Source organism: Choristoneura fumiferana, chromosome 6 (assembly GCF_025370935.1).
Source record: "Choristoneura fumiferana chromosome 6, NRCan_CFum_1, whole genome shotgun sequence".
Classification (NCBI taxonomy): domain Eukaryota; kingdom Metazoa; phylum Arthropoda; class Insecta; order Lepidoptera; family Tortricidae; genus Choristoneura; species Choristoneura fumiferana.
Genome location: NC_133477.1, coordinates 17,041,557 through 17,064,162, shown reverse-complemented (window position 1 = coordinate 17,064,162; position 22,606 = coordinate 17,041,557). Strand labels below are relative to the sequence as shown.

The window sequence follows — 22,606 nt, the reverse complement described above, 5'->3', positions numbered from 1 at the left end:
CACTTTTTTCTACAAATCTCTAGTGAGTAAGAAAATTAAAGAAAAAGGCAGAGTAGTCTAGACAGTCAGGCACTTATATGGCATCTTCCAGATAAACAAAAGTAAATAGATTACTTAGTGTTTAGTAGATAAATATTGGTAGGCGTGTGGTTATTCTATGTGCCTACCTATATCGTTAAAAGTTTCTGCATGTTTTTTTATGGTTTAGCATTACTCAATATTAGACAATTAGATAATTATATGGACTAGTTGGGACTAGGAGAGTTAACAATATAACGACCAGTTAATTGCTAATCCAGAGTTAAGTAGTGTTCAAATTTATGAAACCTAGATTAACCGACTGAAATTTTTCATTCAATACAATGAGGGCACTTTTGGGAATTTGGAATTGCTTATGTTTTGTTACACATTTTACTTGCCAGCATGTAACGGAAACCTACACAGCCTAATATAAGTAGGTACTTGTGGTATACGAAAATTTAACTTCTGATCTAACAACACTACTACCAATTTCTATCCACTAATCCATTCATTCATAGCTATCTTGCATAATAATAAATGTTATTAATGTTTCAGGAGCGGGTGGTTTCCACGGTCAGACAGCTGATGCCGTTAACGTCGCAGCCCACAACAGCCTGGTCTCCGGCGCCTCTCTAGACAACCTCGTGGGTGTTCAAGGAGGATTCCTATCTCAAAACGACGCCTTGGACTCAAACTTCATCGCTTCCCAAGAATACGCCGGACACGGAGCTATTTCCGGAGCTAGCGGCAGTGAACTGGCGTACCAAGACGGAAACTTTGGACTTGTTCAGGCTACCAAGTACAATGAACCCAAATATACTAGCGGTTCGTTAATCTTAGACGATTATAGACTACCATCTAAAAAGGTCACTCATGGTCAGGCTTCTTTACAAAACAATGATTACAATGGAGCCAGCTATTCAGGTTCTTATACATCAGGACAAAAATCATCCCAATATCAGGCAGGATCCGACTACGATTCCGATAACTCTGGGGCATACGTGCATGACCCTTCAGGCGATTACGGTGAGCCTTACAAACATGTAGGGTCACCAGTCGTCCCATATGTTCAAGACAATACCGCTTACAAACAATCCAGCGACTATTATGATTACGGAAGGTATTCGGCATCTTCTGGGAATAGCAATGGACAATACGTGCATGACGATTCTGGAGCTTACGTTGATGGGTCATCTGCTGCTCATAAATCAACTTACAATGCTGGCTATTCTAGCGCCAGCGATTATTCAGGGAAATACCAAGCTAGTGGTTACACAGATGGAGTAGCAAATGGATACAAAAGTGACAGCGGATCATACAGCGGAGATTATTCGGGCTCGTACGCAAATGATGACTCTGGTAAATACGTGGCTGGTGTATATAGGGCTGACGGCCATATTGGAGGTTATAATGGAGCGGCATCGGCAGGCCAGGTGAACAGTCAGGTTTATCATGGAAGCTACAGTACTGCCAACAGCGGTAACTACATTAGTGACTCGAAAGCGTATACTGGAGGATCCCATACTTTAGCAGCTGGCTCTGTCAACGTGGGTCTAGTCGGTAAAACCACTTTAATTGACGCTGGATACACAGACCAATTCAACTACGATGTTACTAAACAGCCTTTCAACAGCGTTAGCTCCCAATCTTATAGTCATAATGTTGCCCATGACAATGTTAACTCCGGACACGTATCTTTCGTTTCACAACCAGCTGTTTCTATTAATCACGTAGGAACTGATGCTCACAACTTAGATGGCTACAGCTTCGTTACTACCCCTACTTCATCTGGAATACCTACAACAGCTACTCCTTACGCCGTCACTACAGCGATTCCCACAGTGACAACATACAAGACCACATTTGTTCCAGAAGCACCTAAGACCAGTGTTAAGCAGATATTTGGATTCACGCAACCTGCCGTAACATACGTGCAGCCGACAGTCGTGCCAGTCAAACAGTACATAAGCAGTGTCACCCCTAAAGTTCAAATCACTGATTACAACCAAGCAGTAGATTACCAATACCAGAACAAGGATTACTCGTCTGATTACAAGGCTGGTATCGCTGTCACTCAAGCACCCGCTACTAGTGTATCAGCAGGATATGACTACTCTAAACCATCCATTAAATTCGAAGATGGAGTAACATACAGCACCCCAGCACCAGCAGTGTCTGTGTCCACTTACAAACCTCAAGGATTCGGTCACAATCAGCAAACAATCCATAAAGTTGAATCAGTTGGATTTGATTATTCCACTGCATCTCCAGTAACAGAAGAGCCGTTTAAAAAGATTGTAGCATACACCACAGGACCTAGTATATCCACGTACTCCCAGCCTACTGCAGCTACTTACACGCCACAGTCATTTAGTCATCAAACCATTCATAAAGTTGAGACAAGCAAGATTTATACCCCTGCGGTTGAAGTCGGGTCTGGTTACGATTACGTCCAATCAGGAGTTAGTTACGAGCAACCAAAGACTGTGGTAACATACACGACACCTCAACCAGCTCGTGCTGTACAACCAGCAGTATCCACATATGAACCGCAGGTGTACAGTCACCAAACTATACATAAAGTGGAAGCTGGTCAAGTAAATACTTATTCCCAGGAAGGATCTGGATATCACTACGAGAAACCTTCAGTTAGCTTTGAAGAAACAGCAAAGAACTTTGTACAACACGTTACACCCGCACCAGCAGTTGTTTCTACCTACAGTCCGCTGTCGTATAGCCATGAAACGATCCATAAAGTAGAAGCGGGTCAAGTCAATAGTTATTCGCAAGAAGGAACTGGATATAATTACGAAAAACCCATCGTAAGTTACGAAGAAACAGCAAAGACCGTTGACCAACACGTTACTCCAGCACCAGCAGTTGTTTCTACTTACACCCCGCAGTCGTATAGCCATCAAACGATCCACAAAGTTGAAGTGGGTCAAGTTAATACTTATTCTCAAGATGGGAATGGATATAATTACGAAAAACCTGCCATAAATTATGAAGAAACAGCAAAAACCGTTATCCAACACGTAACTCCCGCACCAGCAGTTGTTTCTACTTATGCCCCGCAATCTTACAGTCATCAAACTATTAATAAAGTGGAAGATAACAAAGTTTACTCTCAAGCAGCCCAGAGTGGTTACGACTATACCAACCAAGCCGTCTCTTATGAACAACCGCAAAGGCTAATTGAATACACGACCGCCCAACCAGCCATTGCTGTACAACCAGCTGTGTCTACGTACCAACCGCAAGTGTTCAGTCATCAAACAGTGCATAATGTAAACGCTGCACAAGTTCATACTTATTCCCAGGACGCGTCTTTCTCAGGCTATGATTACCAGAAACCAGCAGAAAGGTTCGAAGAAGCGCCTCAGGTTGTCACGCACTATTCTACTCCGGCGCCTGCGGTAGTTTCTACCTACAAACCACATTCTTACAGTCATCAAACAATTCACAAAGTCGAACAAGTTGTCCCAATTTCCTCGACGCCATTACCTAAAGTGAAATTGAATTATCAACCCGCAGTATCTACATACGTAAATCCTATTCTAAAATACACGCAGAAAGTAACTCCAATTTCGTACGTCGAGCCTACTCCCACTGTTTACACGCAAACTTACAAGCCTGTTATCCAACAACATGAAGTAAGCCATATTGTCAGCCAGCCAGCTCAATACGAAACATCTCATCAGTCTTACAATACACAATCTTTAAACGTAAACCAAGAATACACTTATAACCAACCCGAAATTCAAAGAGACGTAGAAACTGTGTCTGCAAAATCATACTCTGATGCTAGTGAAGTTTCTCATCAAGTGTATCACTTGTACAATGACAATACGCAACACAAATCGAAAGAAGATGTCGTATTCGTATCCAGTACCCCAGCTAATCTCGTCTACGAGGAACATTACTCTGAATACGAGGAACCCAAGAAGGCGTACAAAGTTCCGGAATATATTCCACCTAAGACTGATTATCAAGAATCTTACTTAGTTTCTTCTACTGCTAAGCCAATTCAGCAACACTCTTTTTTGCACCAATCGCAATCTCAAGATTCTTATGATTATAAGAGCGACGACTATTCTCAACAATACGACACTGCTCAAAGCTATGTCCCAGCTCCACAGGTTTCATTTAGTACGTCTCACATTGAACAGCCAAAGAAGATTGAATCTAATCACTACTCATCATTCCAAGTGTCATACGAAACGCCCGAGATCCAGGCAGTAAACAAGGGAGAAGAATATCTGCCACCAGTTGCATCTGTTGCACCCGTGGTTACATCAACATACAGACCAGTTACTTATTCTACCACGTCCCGGGAGTACTTACCACCAACTCCTGAGCCTAAATACAACGAATACCTTCCACCTAAAACACAAAACACTTATTTACCACCAGTAAAGACATACGTCAAATCAACAACTGAAGTCCCTGTTTACAAATATGTAGAGTCAACTACATACAAAGCACCGGAATATCTGCCACCATTGGAAGAATCTGAACAGGGTGTAGTCAATTTCGAAAGCTTCGGTCTGAAGAACGTTGATCAATCTTTCACGTCAAAAATTAAATTTAACCCTTACCAAGATTACACCGTGTCAACGGAAGCGCCCGTCTTCGTATCAACTTCGGCTCCAGTTAGGAAGCAAAACATAGTTGTCGATACGGCGAAATCGAATTTGTTAGGTTTCGGTACGGTCGGCCCCGATGCCGGCTTAGTATCGCCTGCTACTTACACGACATCGGCACCAATATACGTATCAAGTACATACAGACCAAAAACAGTGACGTCAACTTATGCTCCCTACAAGCAAGAATTGGTAGAAGTAACTCCAGCGCCCGTACGTAGAGCCAAACCCAAGGTAGCTGTAGTCACTAAAATAAACGATTTCAACCCTCTTCTCGTGAGAAAATTAGGAGCGGTCTGCAGTTGCCAGTCACCCACTCTTGTTCTTAAAGGAACACGTCCTAAAATCCAGGAGCCAGATTTCGAAGACTACAGCAATGATTACGAAGACTCCGGCCGTGGTGACATCAGCAATGGTCAATGGGAGCAGAAATCAAGGAAATACTTGCCAAGTCTGAAGACTGCTACTGCAGCTCCTTTCGCTTCTACCACTTTCAACCCCATTATTGTTCCTGAGGACACTTTCTACCAAGATCTCTCAGACCAGAACGATTACATATCAGTAACACCCAAGAGGAAAGAAGTATATTCCCAGAGCTACGTATCAAGCACTCCAGCAATTGTATCTTCTACCGAAAAAGTATACACGATAAGACCGCGCATCAAGGCTGTAACCGCTTCCCCTACTTATAAGACTGTGCTGTTGAATCAAGAAGTAGCTCCAACTGCCATTATTAAGGAGTCTATAGTATCCGGGTCTGAGTCAGCCTCCATTGATTCTCAGGCGTTTGACCGATACGGTCCCGGTGGATGGAGGAGCAGAGACGAGACCTTGCAAGGATCGGTCGACTGCCAGAGAGCGGGTCTCTTCCGTCATCCGAAACAATGTAACAAGTTCTACGCTTGTAGATGGGACTGCACCAAGCAGAGGTTCACTCTTCATGTATTTAATTGTCCTGTGCAGCTGAGCTTCGATCCTAGCTTAGGAGCCTGTAACTGGCCCAGCCAAGGCCCCGCGTGCCAAGGCGACACACTCTTGACTAACAACCTGTAATTCTGGTGCCTTACTCATGCCATCGTGCCATCAAAAATGTGATAAAATGTGATCACGAAATATTTCAGGAATAGTTGATGAAGTCTCTCTCTCAAGTTAATTTAAGAAACTTATTTATTTGGTTGATATTTGTTAATGTTTTACTGTAGTCATTTATAATTCAGCTTTTTACTGTTTCCAAATTCCATTCTAAATTCTAATATTGCTCTGTTAGAAATCTGTTATTTTGTATTAAACGACTTATACGCAATGCGCATTTCTTATATTGTTTATTTATGATATTTGCCATAGTCAGCTAAAAAATAAGGTTACCATTGTCTAGTTTACGTAATACCTTAGCGTTATGTAAAATAGTAAAGTCATTTTTGTATAACTCTCGATTATTGTTAATGCGGAACGGATACGCTGTATAATTGTAAATAAATGTTTATTCAATTATAACATCTTTAATTTCTAAATATAACTACTATATTTAAATGAATAATCTCACAAACATGAGAATTAGATGTTAAGCGTTACTGGTTTTTCTACTTCAGCCAAAACGGCTGCGTATTTTGATACAACAGCATTCACTTCGTCTGTTATGAATTCGGTCACTTGTTCAGGGGCTCGCCCTATGAACGTAGACGCATCCAAAATCTTGTCTAACTGAGGGATGATTGAAGCAAAGTATGGATCCTTCTTCACACGGTCAATGAGGTCGTTGTCCTTTCCATGTTGTTTGACTTGAGCTCCCGCTTCATGAGACAGAACTCTAATCTTTTCGTGACATACTTGACGATCTCCACCAGCTTGCACCATTGCCATGATGATGTTTTCCGTCGCCATAAACGGCAGTTCTTGGTCAATGTGACGGGCAATCACTTTAGGATACACCACTAATCCTTGGCAGATGTTAAGGAGAGTGATGAGCGTAGCATCTGCAGTAAGAAATGCTTCGGCGAGTGTTATGCGACGGTTAGCGGAGTCATCAAGAGTACGTTCAAGCCATTGAACTGCATGAGTGTTGGCAGCGTTAGAGTGCAGCGTGATTAAATGACGAGCAAGCGCGCAGCAACGCTCAGACCTCATAGGGTTCCGCTTATAGGGCATAGCACTAGAACCAATCTGAGATGCTTCAAAAGGTTCCTCGATTTCTTTGCGAGAAGCCAATATGCGAATATCTGAGCACATCTTGTGCACAGTTGCTCCGAGGCCGGACAGAGCGGATATTACTTCCAAATCGACTTTTCTGGAGTAAGTTTGTCCGGTGACTAAATAACGTTTGTCGAATCCAGCGAGTTCAGCTACTCTCTGGTCCAAAGCTCGGACTTTGGACCCGTCTCCGTTGAAGAGTTGGAGGAAAGAGGCTTGGGTGCCAGTGGTACCTTTGACTCCGCGGAATCGGAGGTCATCCCTTGCCCGGGACAAAGCGCGTTCGTCCATTAGAAGGTCACTGAGCCACAGTGAGGCACGCTTGCCCACCGTCGTCAGCTGTGCTGGCTGAAGGTGTGTGAAGCCCAGGATTGGCTGCGACCTGGAAAGTAATAAAGGTCCATTTATATCGACGATTATATAAATTTTATTTAATGTTAGTAATATATATAAGACTGACTGAAGGCTGTTTGGTGTATTGAACATTTTCGCTGTCTAAATATTTTTTACGGTACGAAAGATATAAAAATTTTCACTATATTTTCATAATATTTTGACTATAAAGTAGGCTAGGCAGATACGTACACCTATAGCTCATGAATTGTGAATATATTCAAGTACTTACCTACATACTTGCACCGAACTTCTTCGGAGAAAGACAGTTATTAGTATACATAAATATCTCTCCGGCCTAAATACATCCACTGCTGGGTGCAAGCCTCCTCTTAGAATGGCAAGGCTAGCGACTGTAGTTTCCACGCGAGTCCATTGCAGGTTGGAAACTACACAAACCATTGAACTGCTTCGCAGATGCACAGATCATACTTACTTATACTCATCAGCGAACTTAGCCAGCCGACTAATAATAGCGGCCAAGCGCGGCAACAGCAGATCGAGCCCATGCTTCAGGGTGATTAGATCGGTATTGTCTCCAACGTAGCAGGAGGTGGCCCCCAGGTGGATGATAGGCGCGGCGACGGGGCACCTCTCGGCGAGGGTGTGGACGTGGGCCATGACGTCATGGCGAACCTTCTTCTCGTGTTCGGCGGCTGATGCGAAGTCGATGTCATGAATGGCTGATTCAAGCTCCGATATTTGCTCGTCGGTGATGTCGAGGCCTAGTTCCTGGAAAAAGAAATGGATTCTTAAGCCATTTAAGTATTGACAAATTGTGTGGACTATTTCAAGATTATCTGACTTGTCTATTGCATTGGGCATATTTACCTGTAAGGATAGATTAAGTTTTGTGAAATTATAAATAAATAAATAAAATTTGACTGCTATTGGTGGTAGGGTTACTTAGAGGTTGGTTTCTGAGCGCCCAATTGAGGGCCATTGCACAGAGATATCGAGGCCTAAATCATGGAATAAGAAATGGAATTTATTTGCAATTTTTTTGGCTGCTAAGGGCACTAAAAGGTTGGTTTCCGAGGGCCTAATTGAGACAATGTATATACTCGTAATTGGTATGATATCAATATTTATCTGTCCAAAATGATAGAATGCCGACTGAAAGGCAATCAAAGAAAAATTTTCTTAGCTTAGTTCATTTTTATCATCTTTTGCATTTACACGTCCCACTGATGGGCACATGCCTTCTCCCCAATTGAAGGCTTGGGTTGTAGTTCTCAAGCGGGCCAAGTGCGGATTGAAAAAATTCACATACACCATAGCATAGAATTTCTTCACATGAGCCCACGCTAGAACATACGATCCTCTGCTTAAGAAGCCATAGCTTAAATTATCACATTATCACGACTTTTTTTGTTAGGCAGTATATAATAATTATTTTCAATGACAAATATTAATATTTATTTGCATTACACGTCAAGGTTCTTCGCTTATAAATCATATCCATTCATACAAAGATCCCACACCAAAAGCATGCAAGGGCATTCTATTCACCGTCCCAAATTACCATTGGCTTTCCCTTCAACTGGATAAATGCAATTTCCTTGTGTCAAAACAATGCCAAATATTGTGAGCCAAAGGGCCGTTTCGTAAGTTGCCGTTTTGGCATTTCCTGGTTTCTATTGCATGAAATTAACTTGTTGGGCCTTTTGGTTTCTCAATATTTTTCCTCTTTTCACTACCAGTAATGTGTGGCATCATCAGGAGAGACCTCGGAGTTTGTTTGCGCGATATAGAATTTTGAATACAGAAATCCGAACAAAACCTAAAGTCATCGATATAGCTCAATGAATATGCAATTTGAAGTGGCAATGGGTAGGCCATGTCGCTCGAAGAACAGATAACCATTTGGGGAGAAAACTCCTCGAATGGCGACCACGATTCGGAAGACAAAGCGTCGGCTAGCCTCCTCAGTAGGTGGACTGACGACATCGAGAGTTGCGGGCAACGTGGATGCAAGAGGTGAGTTGTGGCTTTCTAAGGAGGAGGCCTTTTATTTAACAGTGGATGCCTTCCGGCTGATGATGACACTATTTTTTAATATTCATATTCTACGTTCAACTTTATGATGGGTGTACTTAATTTATTTCATAATTTCAACATTTTATTTAAAGTATGGTAAGTTATCTTTTTTGTTTCTTGTTGAATAGAACCAGTAGCGGTCCATAACCAAGCACACAAATAAAATAGATTTGGCATTTTGAACTGCATAATAAGTAAACAAGCTACTCCGGATAAAGACATACATACGCATATTAAATATTACGAAATTAGGAGACCATTCATACTTTCCTCCGCTAACAAGGTATTTTGGACACAAGTGCAAGTCGCCGCTCTACATCCAAGCCCTTTATGTATGGCGTCTTATAAAGGGCACCGGAAAACATGAGACACGTTTCTTAACATTTGACATTTTCTTCACATTGCCTATGTATATACAAGATACTTTAAAATTCATCTCGACTTTGACTTAATACAGCTGTAATTTTGCTGAAAAAAAAAGAAGAATGTTGTAGATATTGCAGCTCTACGTTTACTCTTTGCTGCCGTCAATAGTATTTAATGACGTGTTAAAAAAAGTATAAAGTAAAGTATGAAGTATATTTAACTAACGAGACCACAGGGAATAAAACTATTTTGAGTAAACAAACTGTATAAAGCCACTACGAGCGGTTTAGACATAAAATGATGGCTCAACTCAATGCGATGGCATAGATCTTTTAAACCGGTATTTATAAACAATTTTAATGGTAATGTTAAAAAGGTAAGTTATAAAATCTATTTCAAGTTAATAGTTGTATCTAGATACTACGTTTGTCTTCCTTGCAGCAAAATATTTTATTTTCAAAACTCACTTCATACATATAAACAAAAGTGTTAAAAATATATTACACCACGTTTTTAAGTAAAAATACTTTTATTTTGCAATAGTAACATTAACCACGATAGTAAAATAATATTAATAACTGAAATAAAATACACAAGACAATAGCCTTTATATACCGGGCTTTAAGGAATATAATAACGAATCCACGCCTAAGAATGCTCGGCAACCTGTCCTACTAATTCGCTGAAACAGATAAGATTATACTGTACGAAGCTGATAAAAATGTACCCACTGATAACACTGATAACTGAAAACAAACCAGTGACGAACCAACAGTTAGCGATACCTCACGAAACAAAGACGGAGATAAGTGTATTGTGTCCAGATTTCATCAAAGTGACAAAAAACAAGTGAAAATGGTGTCTGTACAAACGATAGCGACCATTACAGTGAAAGTGTTCAAAATTGTGAGTATTGTTTTTTATTCTGTTTTCAAATGTTTTTGGAATTGGAAGCGCATCGGTGTCATACACAAAGCATTTTAGGACAGGAGACGGCGAAGATTTTACCATAAAATGACTTTGCCGTTGGAAACGTTCAAAAGGTTACCTAAATTAAGAAAGGCCCTTGTAGTTTATGTGTATGTACAGAATTGAGGCCATATTGTCTAACGCTTTGGCCTTTGGAATCGCATTCACCATCTCTTTCTTCCCCCACCCTACACATTGTGGCAGAAAAAAGTGGTGAAAACGATTGTGATACCAATCCCAGTGTGTTAGACAATAAGGCTTCTGGTGTAAAACTAAAGTTGTTTTCATAATTTGGATCGCTATCATGTCTAATATATAGCTGTGTTCGTGTCTCACATTTGCATGACGGTTTTGTTTCCAAGTTTTCTTTTAATTTTTTGCAATTTTCACTCATAAAACTAATACTACCACTTTGAGACTACGTGATCACGGTTGCTGAAATAGCTGCTGATACAGTATTTCATGAGTTCATGACCACTTGCATCATATTTGTCATAACATAAACTATTTATGACCACGCCTTCCATGAATAGTGACAGAAAAGCGTAAACTCCCGTTATAAATGCTTGAAGTTGAAAGTGACAAAGAAAGGTTGTTTTTTTTGTTTATCTATCTATGGATAGAATAGGATTTCATAACTTTTGGTACTGTCTGTAGATCAAAAACCGCACGCAGGCAAACCAAGGGGTAAAATTAAAAACTCTCTAGAATTGTTGAGATTCATACATCTGCATAGTCAGGGGCAGGCGCACGGGGGTAGTTACTTTTGCTGGGGTGGAGTGCCTTATGGAGGGGAACTGAAGAGTATTACTAAATGGACAGTATTATTATGTTTAATGTGAAAAAAGGTTAAGTAAGCTAGGTTAGAAACTAATGATACTGCGTTTAAGATGATGAACAAATGGAGTATTACTGTAAAACTTATTATTAAATGAATTAATAGTTATTTTTCAATAAATAGGCTAAACTCAGATAAAGTTTGTATGAATAACAAAAATGATTGCATGACTAATATTTGCCGTGAGTCATTCAAAGTACCTGTAGTGTAAAACTAAAATACTTAAGCTGGAATACGCCTTATTTGTTAGTCTTTATTACTCATTCTAATGCAATGAGGGGTTTCACAGAGGCGAAATATCGCTAGATGGCGTTAGTATCGTGAGTCTGTTTGACTTGATGGACGGTCGCCAGTGTTCGGAAAAGTCGGAAATCGTCGTGAGTTTGAAATTGTCTTTTTCCGAAGACCGATGTGCAATCTTTATCGCCGGGTACTGTAGTTTAAATAATTAACATTCATTGAGTTACCCACATTAAAGATCGCAAAGATGGCGTCATTAACGCACTACAGCAAACAAAGATAAAGGTTATCTTACTAGGTTGTATCTCTCGTACGAAACCACTAACCTTAACTTTAGGCATGTGGGATCACATGTCATAAATAATAACGAGTAACAAAAATTTAGAATTCAGATGATTAGAAGACATTCTGTACAACATTAGGTAAAAGTTTTGCTAATATAAAACAAAATAGATGCTAACAATTGCCCAGCTATAAAGAAAGAAAGAATAAAACTTGCCAAAATTCGGCATAACAGAAAAACAAAATTACAACTAAAAGACAAACTTACATAGCCTTATATAAATTAAATAGGAAGAAAGAAAAGAAACATTGTGCCGAAAGAAGCAAAAAGGTTCATACTCAGTCAGTATATCGCTAAAGCAAGCCGCAGCGCCAGTATGACATTTTAACTTAAAACTAAACTCAAAAAAGTTTTTGAAAAAAAAAAAATTTTTTTGCTGACTGTATTTTTATCGACTTTACTAGCATTGTCATTGTCACCCAAACTACATTTGCATACCAAATTTCAAGTCGATCCATTAACCGTTGTAGAGTTCCGTCCAGCGGAGACGATCCTGGCCGGACTACCAGGATGTCACTACTAGATAAAATTGTACTGTCACGCAATTTACATAATTATGACAAATTTCAAGTCAATCCGACTACGTCTACGTAGTTGGTCGAATTTAACTTGCAAGATTTAACTACAGGCAACGGGACAGGTGAAACTAAATAAAAGCTTGTAAAAAGACTAATGGCGCGACGGCCGGAACGTCAGCGGGCGCATTAATCAAATAAAACATTCATCCATCTCGCACTCGTCTACTAGAAAAAGGGTTAATGCTTTATAGTCCACGATAAGGTTAGTGCAAGGGCCTCAAGTTATGATTCGGATTCGGTCAGGTATGCCTGGCCTCGTTTGCTATCAGCGTGATAAGCCGCGCCTAGTTGATATACAATCGTTGCGCATGCGTCGTAAACTCGCTTATTAACTTAACATGCTAACTTTATGCTACTGGCACTTTGTTCTAAAAAAGAAGAGATTGCAAGTTATGTAGGCACAGTACAGTACAGGCAGAAGCAGAAGTAATGCTTCATATGACTCTACTGTCAAGAGTACCGTGCTGCTAAGTGTAACGCGGAGTGAACGTTTTTGTTAAGCAACGCAGAGAGAAGCGTGAGTTAGGTTAGAAAAAAAGGGAAGGGAAGGGGAGGGAAGGGAAGCAAGAAAGAAATTTGTCATTACTGACGTCACGTAAAAAAAACACAGTCGAGTCTTTTTATAGAAGCAGCAGGTTTGCCGAGTTTAACGACAATTCTGAAAACATAATTTTTGTTGAAAACTGAAATAATCACAGAGTGTTGTGACAAAAAATATAAATAATGATACACAGACGTACACTCACGATCACGAACTTTTTCATTTATAGTATCGCAGCTTCTAAAATTATATATTAATATTATGCTGTAAATCGTCTCTACATTAATAATTCGAGCATATACCACAACCGTTTTGCCGGATTTAAAACTTGAGTTAACATATTGGTCTCCCTTAACATTAGCTCTGAAATAAAGTCTGAGTAAACCCTTGAAGAGTCATGTTGCAATAAGCAAAAGAGCAAACACTCACCTACACTTATCAGATAAAGCAACCTTACTCACTAACTACTGACTAAATGACTGGTAAATGACTAACGACTAAATTCTGGTAGTTCGGTTCCGGATATCCGTGTTAAAAGAACGCAAATAGGAACATACTCGTAAACAAGAGATAGATAATGTCATTTTCAGAATATCTATATAGATAAAGTACTGTTATCGATTTGTAGAGCTAAGCTTGTTGTTACTACTTTAAATAAGTCGAAGAAACTGAATCGCTTACCAGGGTGAAACCTTCCCGCTGTAAAATCATAGTGTCATTCCATACATACACCAAAGAAATCATCGTGGAATTGATTATAATAAGGTTCTAGCGAGTTCGGCGGCTCAGTTTACTCGACTGTAGCAGCCAAGCCCGCTGACGTCGGATTCAGAACGAAAGTACTACTTTTCAACATCTCTTCAAACAATTCAAGCCGTGGTAGCCTAATCATTTGGCATGTGAAGTGGGGTATCGTGCTTTCAAATCCAGCTTAATTTTAATGAGCTTTTTGGTGAAGGATATCATATCATGAGGAAACGCACACATCTGCGATACAATTCAAATTCAAATTTTATTGCATTTCACATTGTAGATACAATACAATACAAAGACTCTTTATTGTACACCAGAAATTGTAAGCGGTACAGAAAACAGATACACAGAGAAAAAAAATTAGGTTAATATAGAGACAAAACGTCTATGAAGATTCCAATCAGCACAATGGGCACGTGGGCTCAAGCCTTCTTATACTGAAAGGAGATATATGCCTAATGGGATGAATACAAAGTATCTTCTGATTATTTTGGAAAATTTCAACAGGTGGTTAAGTTCTTTTTACTGAACACCCCTGTAAATGTTTTCGGGATTGTTTTATTGTGGTTAGCATATGTTTATACGAGTATACATTGATCAGTGTTCAAAATGTGCCGCGTCGAAGGCGATGACTATACTTTTAGCAAAAATTCCGATCAACGTCCTCAAATAAATAAATATCACGAGACACTAGACACCAATTCGTGACATACAACTTTCTTAATTTTTAATACCTTTTTGTTATGCTACGTTACTTTGTCACGAATAAATGATTTCTATTTCTATTTCTATTTCAATTGACCTAGTCTCAAAGTACTTAGCAAAGCTTGTGTTTTGTGTACTAGGCAACGGATAAAAATACTTGAATAGATACTTAAATACATATTATTAAACACCCAAGACTCGAAAAAAAAAACACTCGTATTTTTCATACAAATATCTGTCTCAACCGGGGATCGAACCGTCCCGTCAAGCTTCTTAGTCAGGGTATCTAACCACTGCGTTATCTGGTCGTCATAAATTCCGGAAGAATTTTGAGACCACCTAGATGGGCTGAACCTAGATGACTCCAACTACCCTCGGAAGCCTTGAAGCAGCCTTTACCCTTCATCCTTCCATTTCGCAATGCAAATGCGATCCTACTGCGCAGACGCGGCGCGCACGCACACTCCCCAGACAATCGCACAGATTTACCTTGAATGCCACCATTATGTTGAGACGTGATCGATTTGTCTATAGAATCATGATTTAGGTACGAAGAATATAATACACAAGGGATTACTGATATTAGATGAGAATAGTACATTGTGCATTAAGGGGCGTAAGAAGGGGATTACTAACGAGAGTCTATTAGAAGGCTTTTAATGACTCGAATTTGTAATCCCCTTACGGCCCGTAATACGCACAATGATTTTCATCACATTGCGAGGAAAAAAATGCAAAAAAAATATTTTGTGTCCAAACACTTCACAGCTCAGCAAAAGAAAGTCGCTAAGAAAACAACTGAATAAAATAATGGCTACCCGATACAAGGACAGCTCCGAAAATCGAAGTTCGTATCGTACCGTCCCTATCACTCTCGTATTAAATAATATTAGCATCAGGAAAACGATACGAACTTCGATTTTCAAATTTCCTGATTGTCATTTTTTTCGAGTCGTCTACCATAGATAATACTAAGAACCGTGTTTAGTTTAGAATTCGAATGGTCTTACGGCCAGATTATTCCAACATGCTAAAAAATATTTACTAAAATTATTGCAAAACAATTTGATATTTATAAATTTAAAATATAAAAATAACGAAGTTTCATGAAGCGTGGCAAATTTTTATGGAGTAAAATTGAGTTAAGTATAGCTAAGTTTTAAAGATGTAAATAAAACGTTGGCTGACTTGAAACCTCTTTAGTCTGACTGAAATGACGACCTACTAACTTTTTAAAACTAAAGTCATAACTTCTTTGGGGAGGAAAACTATACGTAAATCCATAATTCCCGCGGGAACAATTGAGGCCATTTTCCTTTAGTATAATGAAAAATAAGTAACATAGCAGCACCGCAGTCCACTGCGGGAAAAATCATCAGAGGTCCTTGCATCTATTTACTTGATTTTAGTTTTTAAATTTTGGTATAAATTGTTAAACTGTGGTGATAAGAGTCATCTGGGGTAAACGTACGCAGCGAGTAAGTGCACGTTTACCTCACATGACTCTAATAAAAAAATCTAAGGACAGATTCTTGGAATTATTTCCCAACAAAATATTATTTGATAATGAGGGTTTTTGTGAGACTATTTATTTATTTTATTTAAAATATGGCTTCTGTCCTATTTACGACAATTTCGCCAGTGTCGAAGTAAGCTCTCTTTGGGAGCGACGTTGCACGGTGATTGTAGTTTTTGCAACTAGATAGTAAAATTCCAGAAACCACGTGGAGACAACTTGCGCATTAAAAAATGTCAGACACGAGAGAAATATATAATTTTGTGATCACTGTTCACTGTTCAGGTTAATCGTTGCATAAAACACTATCAAAATTATACTTCAACTAGCCAAAGAAATCAAAAATACCAAAATTAGATACTGTCTACATCCGCCATGTTCGAATGCCACAAATCGAATCTGTGGGAGACTAGTGTCGTGTCCATTTGTCAACTTTGACATTTCAATCCATTTGTCAAATTTGACAATCACGTTTGAGATTGGTTAATAAATATAACTAAATGAGCCAATCGCAAGCCAGACTGTAACGTCAAATGGATGTCTCTTTTTTTTTCTAGCGATATTTCGCCTGTCAAGAAACCCTGACTTGACCTGAAATGGCTAACAGTTGGGACCTATCAATTCTAATATTTTAATACCATCTATGCTACACGGCTAAACAATAAAATTTATTCTATTCTATTATTTTCTATTCCCTCATTGTGTAAAACAATGATGTATTTTTAATATTTCTTCTGTGGCAAAAAGTCACATTGTCAAATTTGCCAAATAGAGCTGTAATTTTGTAGCAAAAAGGCTTTTACCATTTAAAGCCTTCATTAAAGCGTTTTCAGAGTGATTTAAAAATTGATCCTCACATGTGGCCCTTTTTTGTTTCTTCAATTACTCAATGCCAAAAACGGATTTATATTTTTAATTAAACAAACGTCAAGGTTTACGGATAGGACGGCCTAATCAAGCATCAATAACTTTTTATGCATCTGAATCATGCTGTTTTTACCACCTCTTTTTGCTTAAAATTAGTCGACACCCATCACCACCACCATCACAATTACCATTTTTGTTAGGGTTCTGTAGCCTTACAAGGAATCCTTGAAGTTTCGTCATGTCGGTCCGTCCGCAGCTCAGCATAGAGACTGCTAATACTAGACAGCTAATAATTTTGCATGAGTAGGTAGATTATGACAACCAAGCAAAGCAGTAAGTATTGTTTTTTAAATAAAACTTGTTTAAACTCAAAGTTATCATAATATAATTAAATCTTTAAAAACATTACAGGTTTGCTCAGATTTTTTCAATTTAGGGGCCCATTTCCGAAATCTACAAAAGCTAGAAAATTCTGAAAAAAATCGTAAAAGTATTAGTAAATAATTGAACAGAAATAACACAGCTAAGTAGTTTTTTTTGTTATGTCGATCTAAATTTTATATTTATTTTTTAATTTTTTATTTGCCGCATCTTAGTAGCCCTAACTTTGCCTGTTTTTAAAGTAAATCAGTCGACAATCCATAGGTCTCGCCGTAAGGGACGTGGAAGTCAATGTCCATTATTGTTTGAATCAGGCATCCGTCCCGACAATTACGCCGGTTATTATGATTACGGCTTTAATTGTCAGCTGTCGGGGATAGAGTAGAGCGAAGAAATAGAGGGAATATCTTTATACTCCCTGAATAGTAGCTCCCTGAAATTTAGGAAGTAATAAAAAATGTAGCACGAAGTCTTATTTACGTCTAAGCAAAAGCCAAGTTTTTTTTAAATAAAGTATTAACTTTACGTGGATTTAATGGCGACTAGAATCTCTGGGAAAATCGTTTCTAACTAATATTTTAAGTAAGGAATGTGAGTTTATTTGTTTGTTACGTGTTAACGCAAAAATCACTGAAACGACTTAAACGAAATTTGGTATGGTGATATTTTGAGAGCTGGACATAGGATAGGTCTTATTTTGAAAAATGTATTGTTGTTGCGGGATCATGATAAATGAATTAATTTCAGATGAAATCGCGGGCAGCAGCTAGTAAGATTATAATAAAATACAAAATTTCACTTCGCTGATCCGATAACACACGTGAAAGACAGCTACGCGTGAGACACATACAGGTGGTAGTCGTTACTACACTAGCAAGGCATGTTGTGCACTTCATTGATATATTAAAACGTAACGAAGTATTAATCAATACACGTAATTAATCAATGGAATAAGATTTTATTCCTTTTTCAAAACATCATTTTTATTTATCTTATAATATTCGATATATGTTTATATTATCTTATAATACCTAGCTGTGTACAACTTGCTTCCTACATTAGGTACGTGGAAGATTGCAAATACTTTATTAATGGGGGTAATTTAAAGTTTGCGATAATGCTAATAGACTGATTAGTGATTGTTTCTCTCGCTGATTCAAATGAACGAAAAAAAATTGTTAGTACCTTTTCAAAAAAAGAATCAATTAAAGAGACAAATACTGGCCGTCGCAGCATGGACCCAGATTCTCTTTTGTTACCAGTTTCACTTGATTAAATTCTTCAAGTTTCGAGCGAGAATCAATTGGGCGTGACATTGTGTTTTGTTTCACCGCTCGAGTCGTATGAAGGTTACCTTTTCAGTTCAGAGTCGCAACCACAGAACAGAACAATTCAATTATATGGCAGAAACATTAAAAATTAGTTTTTCATCAAGTTTACCGCTGCACATAGGTATTTTATACCTCTTAAACTACAAATAATTCTCAAGCAAACTTAGCCGTTATAGTTTTCCTTGAAAGTTTGATATACTTACTATCATTCTGAATTTTTTCAAATTTTTCCACCCACCGGTTTCGATTTTAGAGGAAAATTTGCACTTTAAAGTTGAATATTTCGCAAACAAATCACTGAATCGAAAAATTGTCTGAGCAATCCCTTAATAGTTTTAGAATAACTATCCAACGATACCTCACACCATAGGGTTGGATGAGAAAAAAAATCACCCCCACTTTACGTCTATGGGAGGTAACCTAAAAATGTTGTCGGCATAGTTTACATATATATCCGTACAAAAGTACAGCTTTCTAGCATTGATAGTCCCTGAGCAAAGCCGCGGACGGACAGACAGACACACATGGCGAAACTATAAGGGTTCCGTTTTTGCCATTTTGGCTCCAGAACCCTAAAAAAGCGATTCAAGCTTTGACAAGCTGGTGAAGGCTCATAAAATAACAAACGTCAGTTATTTGTTTTTGAGTGTTGCGGATGTTTACTCCAAGTTACTCTATGGCGGAGGCCTGATCTCCGTACCAGTTAACTTATGACCCGCCGGGTCTGTGAGTAATCCTGAGTAATTGGTGCCGCCCTGCGCTGAGGTGTTTAACTTGCGATCTGATAATTCAACGTACCGGCATGATGAATAAATCATACGCTTTTGATTGTTATCTTGTGCAGTTGATTGGACATGTTAATTGTGCAAAATGTTATTATCAAACATCGATTGTAGAAATAAACACTTTTTTAACAATTGATTTGCCTTAAAAATAACACCTAAATTTGATTGATTTTCATTGGTTTTCCCGTAACCGTATAGGTCTTCGTGACACTAGAAAAGGACTCGATAGGAGTTTGCTAATATCGTTCGGAGCTCGAAACAAAAGATCGATTTGCTTTTTCTTTCTCATTTGAATCTTCAGGAAAACGAAAACAAATCCGACGAATCCCGAATGACGTACATTTTAGTGTACCTACTGTAAAATTGATTAACGCGATCTTATCCAATCTCGCCATTGATTTTATAGATGTACTGAAAATTTTTTTTCAACGTATTTTGTTTTCAACTAGCTTAGGTACTGAAGCTAATTGAGAAAGCAAGAGAAATACGAATTTATTCGACAAAATATTTTGGAAAGTATTATTCACTAAGATCGTTAGTAGGTTTGATCGTTGACTGACCTAATGCACACGTTTGAACGTGCCATGTGCATGCCCTAAAAATAATTATTCAATTAGACACGAACTGAAATAGAAGCATGTAAACCAAACACACGCGTTCGATTTCCAAATTCAAAATTCATATTTTCGAACTTTTACTATACTATTCCTTCATGTATCCTTCAAGTGTTCAGTCAGTTCATATCAACTTGGAATGTATCGATGAGCCAGAAGCATTCGAGGAATCTGCCTCAAACAAAGCAGCGGTGTACGTTCATTTGATTCCGGCTAGCGTATCTTATCGGTTATCGTGTAGAGTACGTAAACAGCAGGGCTACTACGAAACTCGAAGTACCGTCCCGCTCGCTCTCGTATTAAACAGTATAAGTGTCAGAGGGACCGCACGACACGAACTTCGATGACGTGATCTCATCCAGTGAAATTAAGCTTGTTTTTGATCCGTTTAGTTTTGAAAGAAAGAAAGAAAAACATTTATTCGTGATCATAAAAACAACAAAAGAAAAATAAAAATGGAAACCGAGACAGATTGTCACGAAATGGTCCCAACTCAGTATGTTGTCAACCTTGCAGCCGACCTGATCTTCCGTTGGAACCATAAGTAAAATTAATCTGCACCGTGTTCCGTTTTAGAAAAGAACGAAACTTAGAGATACGGCGCATTCTTCTTGGCAATGAAGGTCTTTCCGAAAGCGCTGGTAGTTTAAAAAATGACGTGTAAAATGCCCATATTTACTGAATAAATGATTTGAATTTGGAAAAAATTTGAAATTTCAGAACTGGGTTTAGTCTTGAATTTTGTACAGTTATTCACAACACAACCTCAATGAAGACTACGATATAAATTTTGGAAATTTCCAGGGGAATTTTGTAAAATCCCGAAAATTTCAATTGCAACTACCAGACCGAATAGTTTACGCGTGCGAAGCCGCGGGTAAAAGCTAGTGCTATAATAATTTATATACTTTCCCATTTAACGGATTACCTAGTTCTACTTTGTTTTGGATTCCATGGGTGTCGTAAAAGGCGACCAAAGGACCTAATGTGAGAGTAGACATCAGCGCTTTCTACTATTGAGAACTACGAACTCCGGACTCCATCTCTGCGGGTTGGAAGGCCACAGTATTTCCCCAAGAAAGTCATTATGATGGTTCACTACTGATCCTCATTCAATGACCGCCACCACTCTGTCAAGATTGTAGCGACTAGAGAGATTTTAAAAGTACAAGCGCAATGAGCTCTAGACTTCAAGAAGAAAAGAACATTTTATGGTTAGGTTACTTGCACTCTCGTACGATGATCGGAAGTCCAGATTACAAAAATAACATACCGGAAATGAATCACGAGATAAGCAAAGATAATAAACTACCGTAATTAAATGTTTTGCGTGATCTAAGAATAACGTTGACCTGAATAACAAGATAAGGTCACACCCTCCACAACGTTAAAACAATACATAATACAGTACAGAATCCACATTGCATTGCATGCTCATTGGGGGATGCCTGCCTATCTATGTCCAACAGTGGACTGCTATAGGCCGATGATAATAATGAGTACAGAATGTACATTATTCACCTTCCACCAATTATCGGATTCAACCGCCTGACGTTTGATTGTAATTCTAGGACTATTCAATTTGAATAAAACAAATAAACAAAAACCTTGGGACAGTGCACACCTCAATAGGTGCCTAATACCTAGTCCTAAACTAAGCAAAGCTTGTGCTAACCGAATAAACATGCCTACATGTACAAGTACATTTAATATTTACGACTCTTAGCTCATTCATTAATATCATTATTCATTACCTATACATTACAAACGCCCGATTTCCCAGGTTTTCTAGCTTCATAGTCAGGATCCTTAACAACGAAGGCTGTCCGCTCGTTAAATTTGTCAAAATAAATGAATCTCTTTATCTCCAGGTCCTGAACATCATAATCCTCGTTCTATACCGCACGGGCTACAATGGCGAGTTCCTCGGCGTGGGAGGCACCTGGAACCTCAACGAGGAAAAGAACCCTGACGCCGAGATCGTGGCCTCTGGAGTCATCGTTGGGTACCTCATCTACACCCTTGTACAGTGCATCACCTATCTGTTCGGAACTACTGAGCATAAGAGGTAAAACTTTAATTCGAATTTCCGAATAAAAATACTTACTAATTACATTTTTAGTTCCCGTCTATCTGATCTAGACTTCACAAAGTTTATTGAGACCTTGAAAGTACTTTCTTGCGTCTGTTTTTCAAATTAGGTTACAAGGTAAACACACCCGTAGGTATCCTTTAGGTAGGATCTATACCTAGAAAACTTATTTTCACTGTATGTAGGGAAAAATATAATATGAAACTTCATAATCATAACCGATTCTAAAAATTCTTTCACTTGTAGAACCTGTAGATACAAACAACAATATAGCGCCACTACTTTTAATAAAACTTGTAGGTACCTCAAAACCGATTTTTTTCTGAGTGAACTTTGTGAACATTATTTCAGAGTTCAATTTTGTTGACGTATTGATGTAAGATACGAGATTTGTTCAAACTAG

General features: G+C 38.6%; 2 protein-coding genes and 1 pseudogene across 2 annotated transcripts in view; 2 read left to right on the top strand and 1 right to left on the bottom strand.

Annotated features, from left to right (window-relative positions):
* The window catches only part of LOC141429215 (uncharacterized), a 38,281-nt gene extending 32,123 nt beyond the window's left edge, over positions 1-6,158 (top strand). The window contains exon 9 of the mRNA XM_074089489.1: positions 577-6,158. Coding sequence (XP_073945590.1) covers positions 577-5,717 — 5,141 coding nt within the window. The 3' untranslated portion in view covers positions 5,718-6,158. The remainder of the gene's footprint in view (positions 1-576) is intronic.
* Adsl (adenylosuccinate lyase) overlaps positions 6,128-22,606 on the bottom strand; it is a 54,976-nt gene continuing 38,497 nt past the window's right edge. The window contains exons 2-3 of the mRNA XM_074089494.1: positions 7,681-7,976; positions 6,128-7,233 (exon numbers count right to left, since the gene is read on the bottom strand). Of these exons, the coding sequence (XP_073945595.1) occupies positions 6,219-7,233; positions 7,681-7,976 (1,311 nt within the window). The 3' untranslated portion in view covers positions 6,128-6,218. The remainder of the gene's footprint in view (positions 7,234-7,680; positions 7,977-22,606) is intronic.
* Positions 10,392-22,606, top strand: part of LOC141429241 (uncharacterized) — a 48,221-nt pseudogene continuing 36,006 nt past the window's right edge.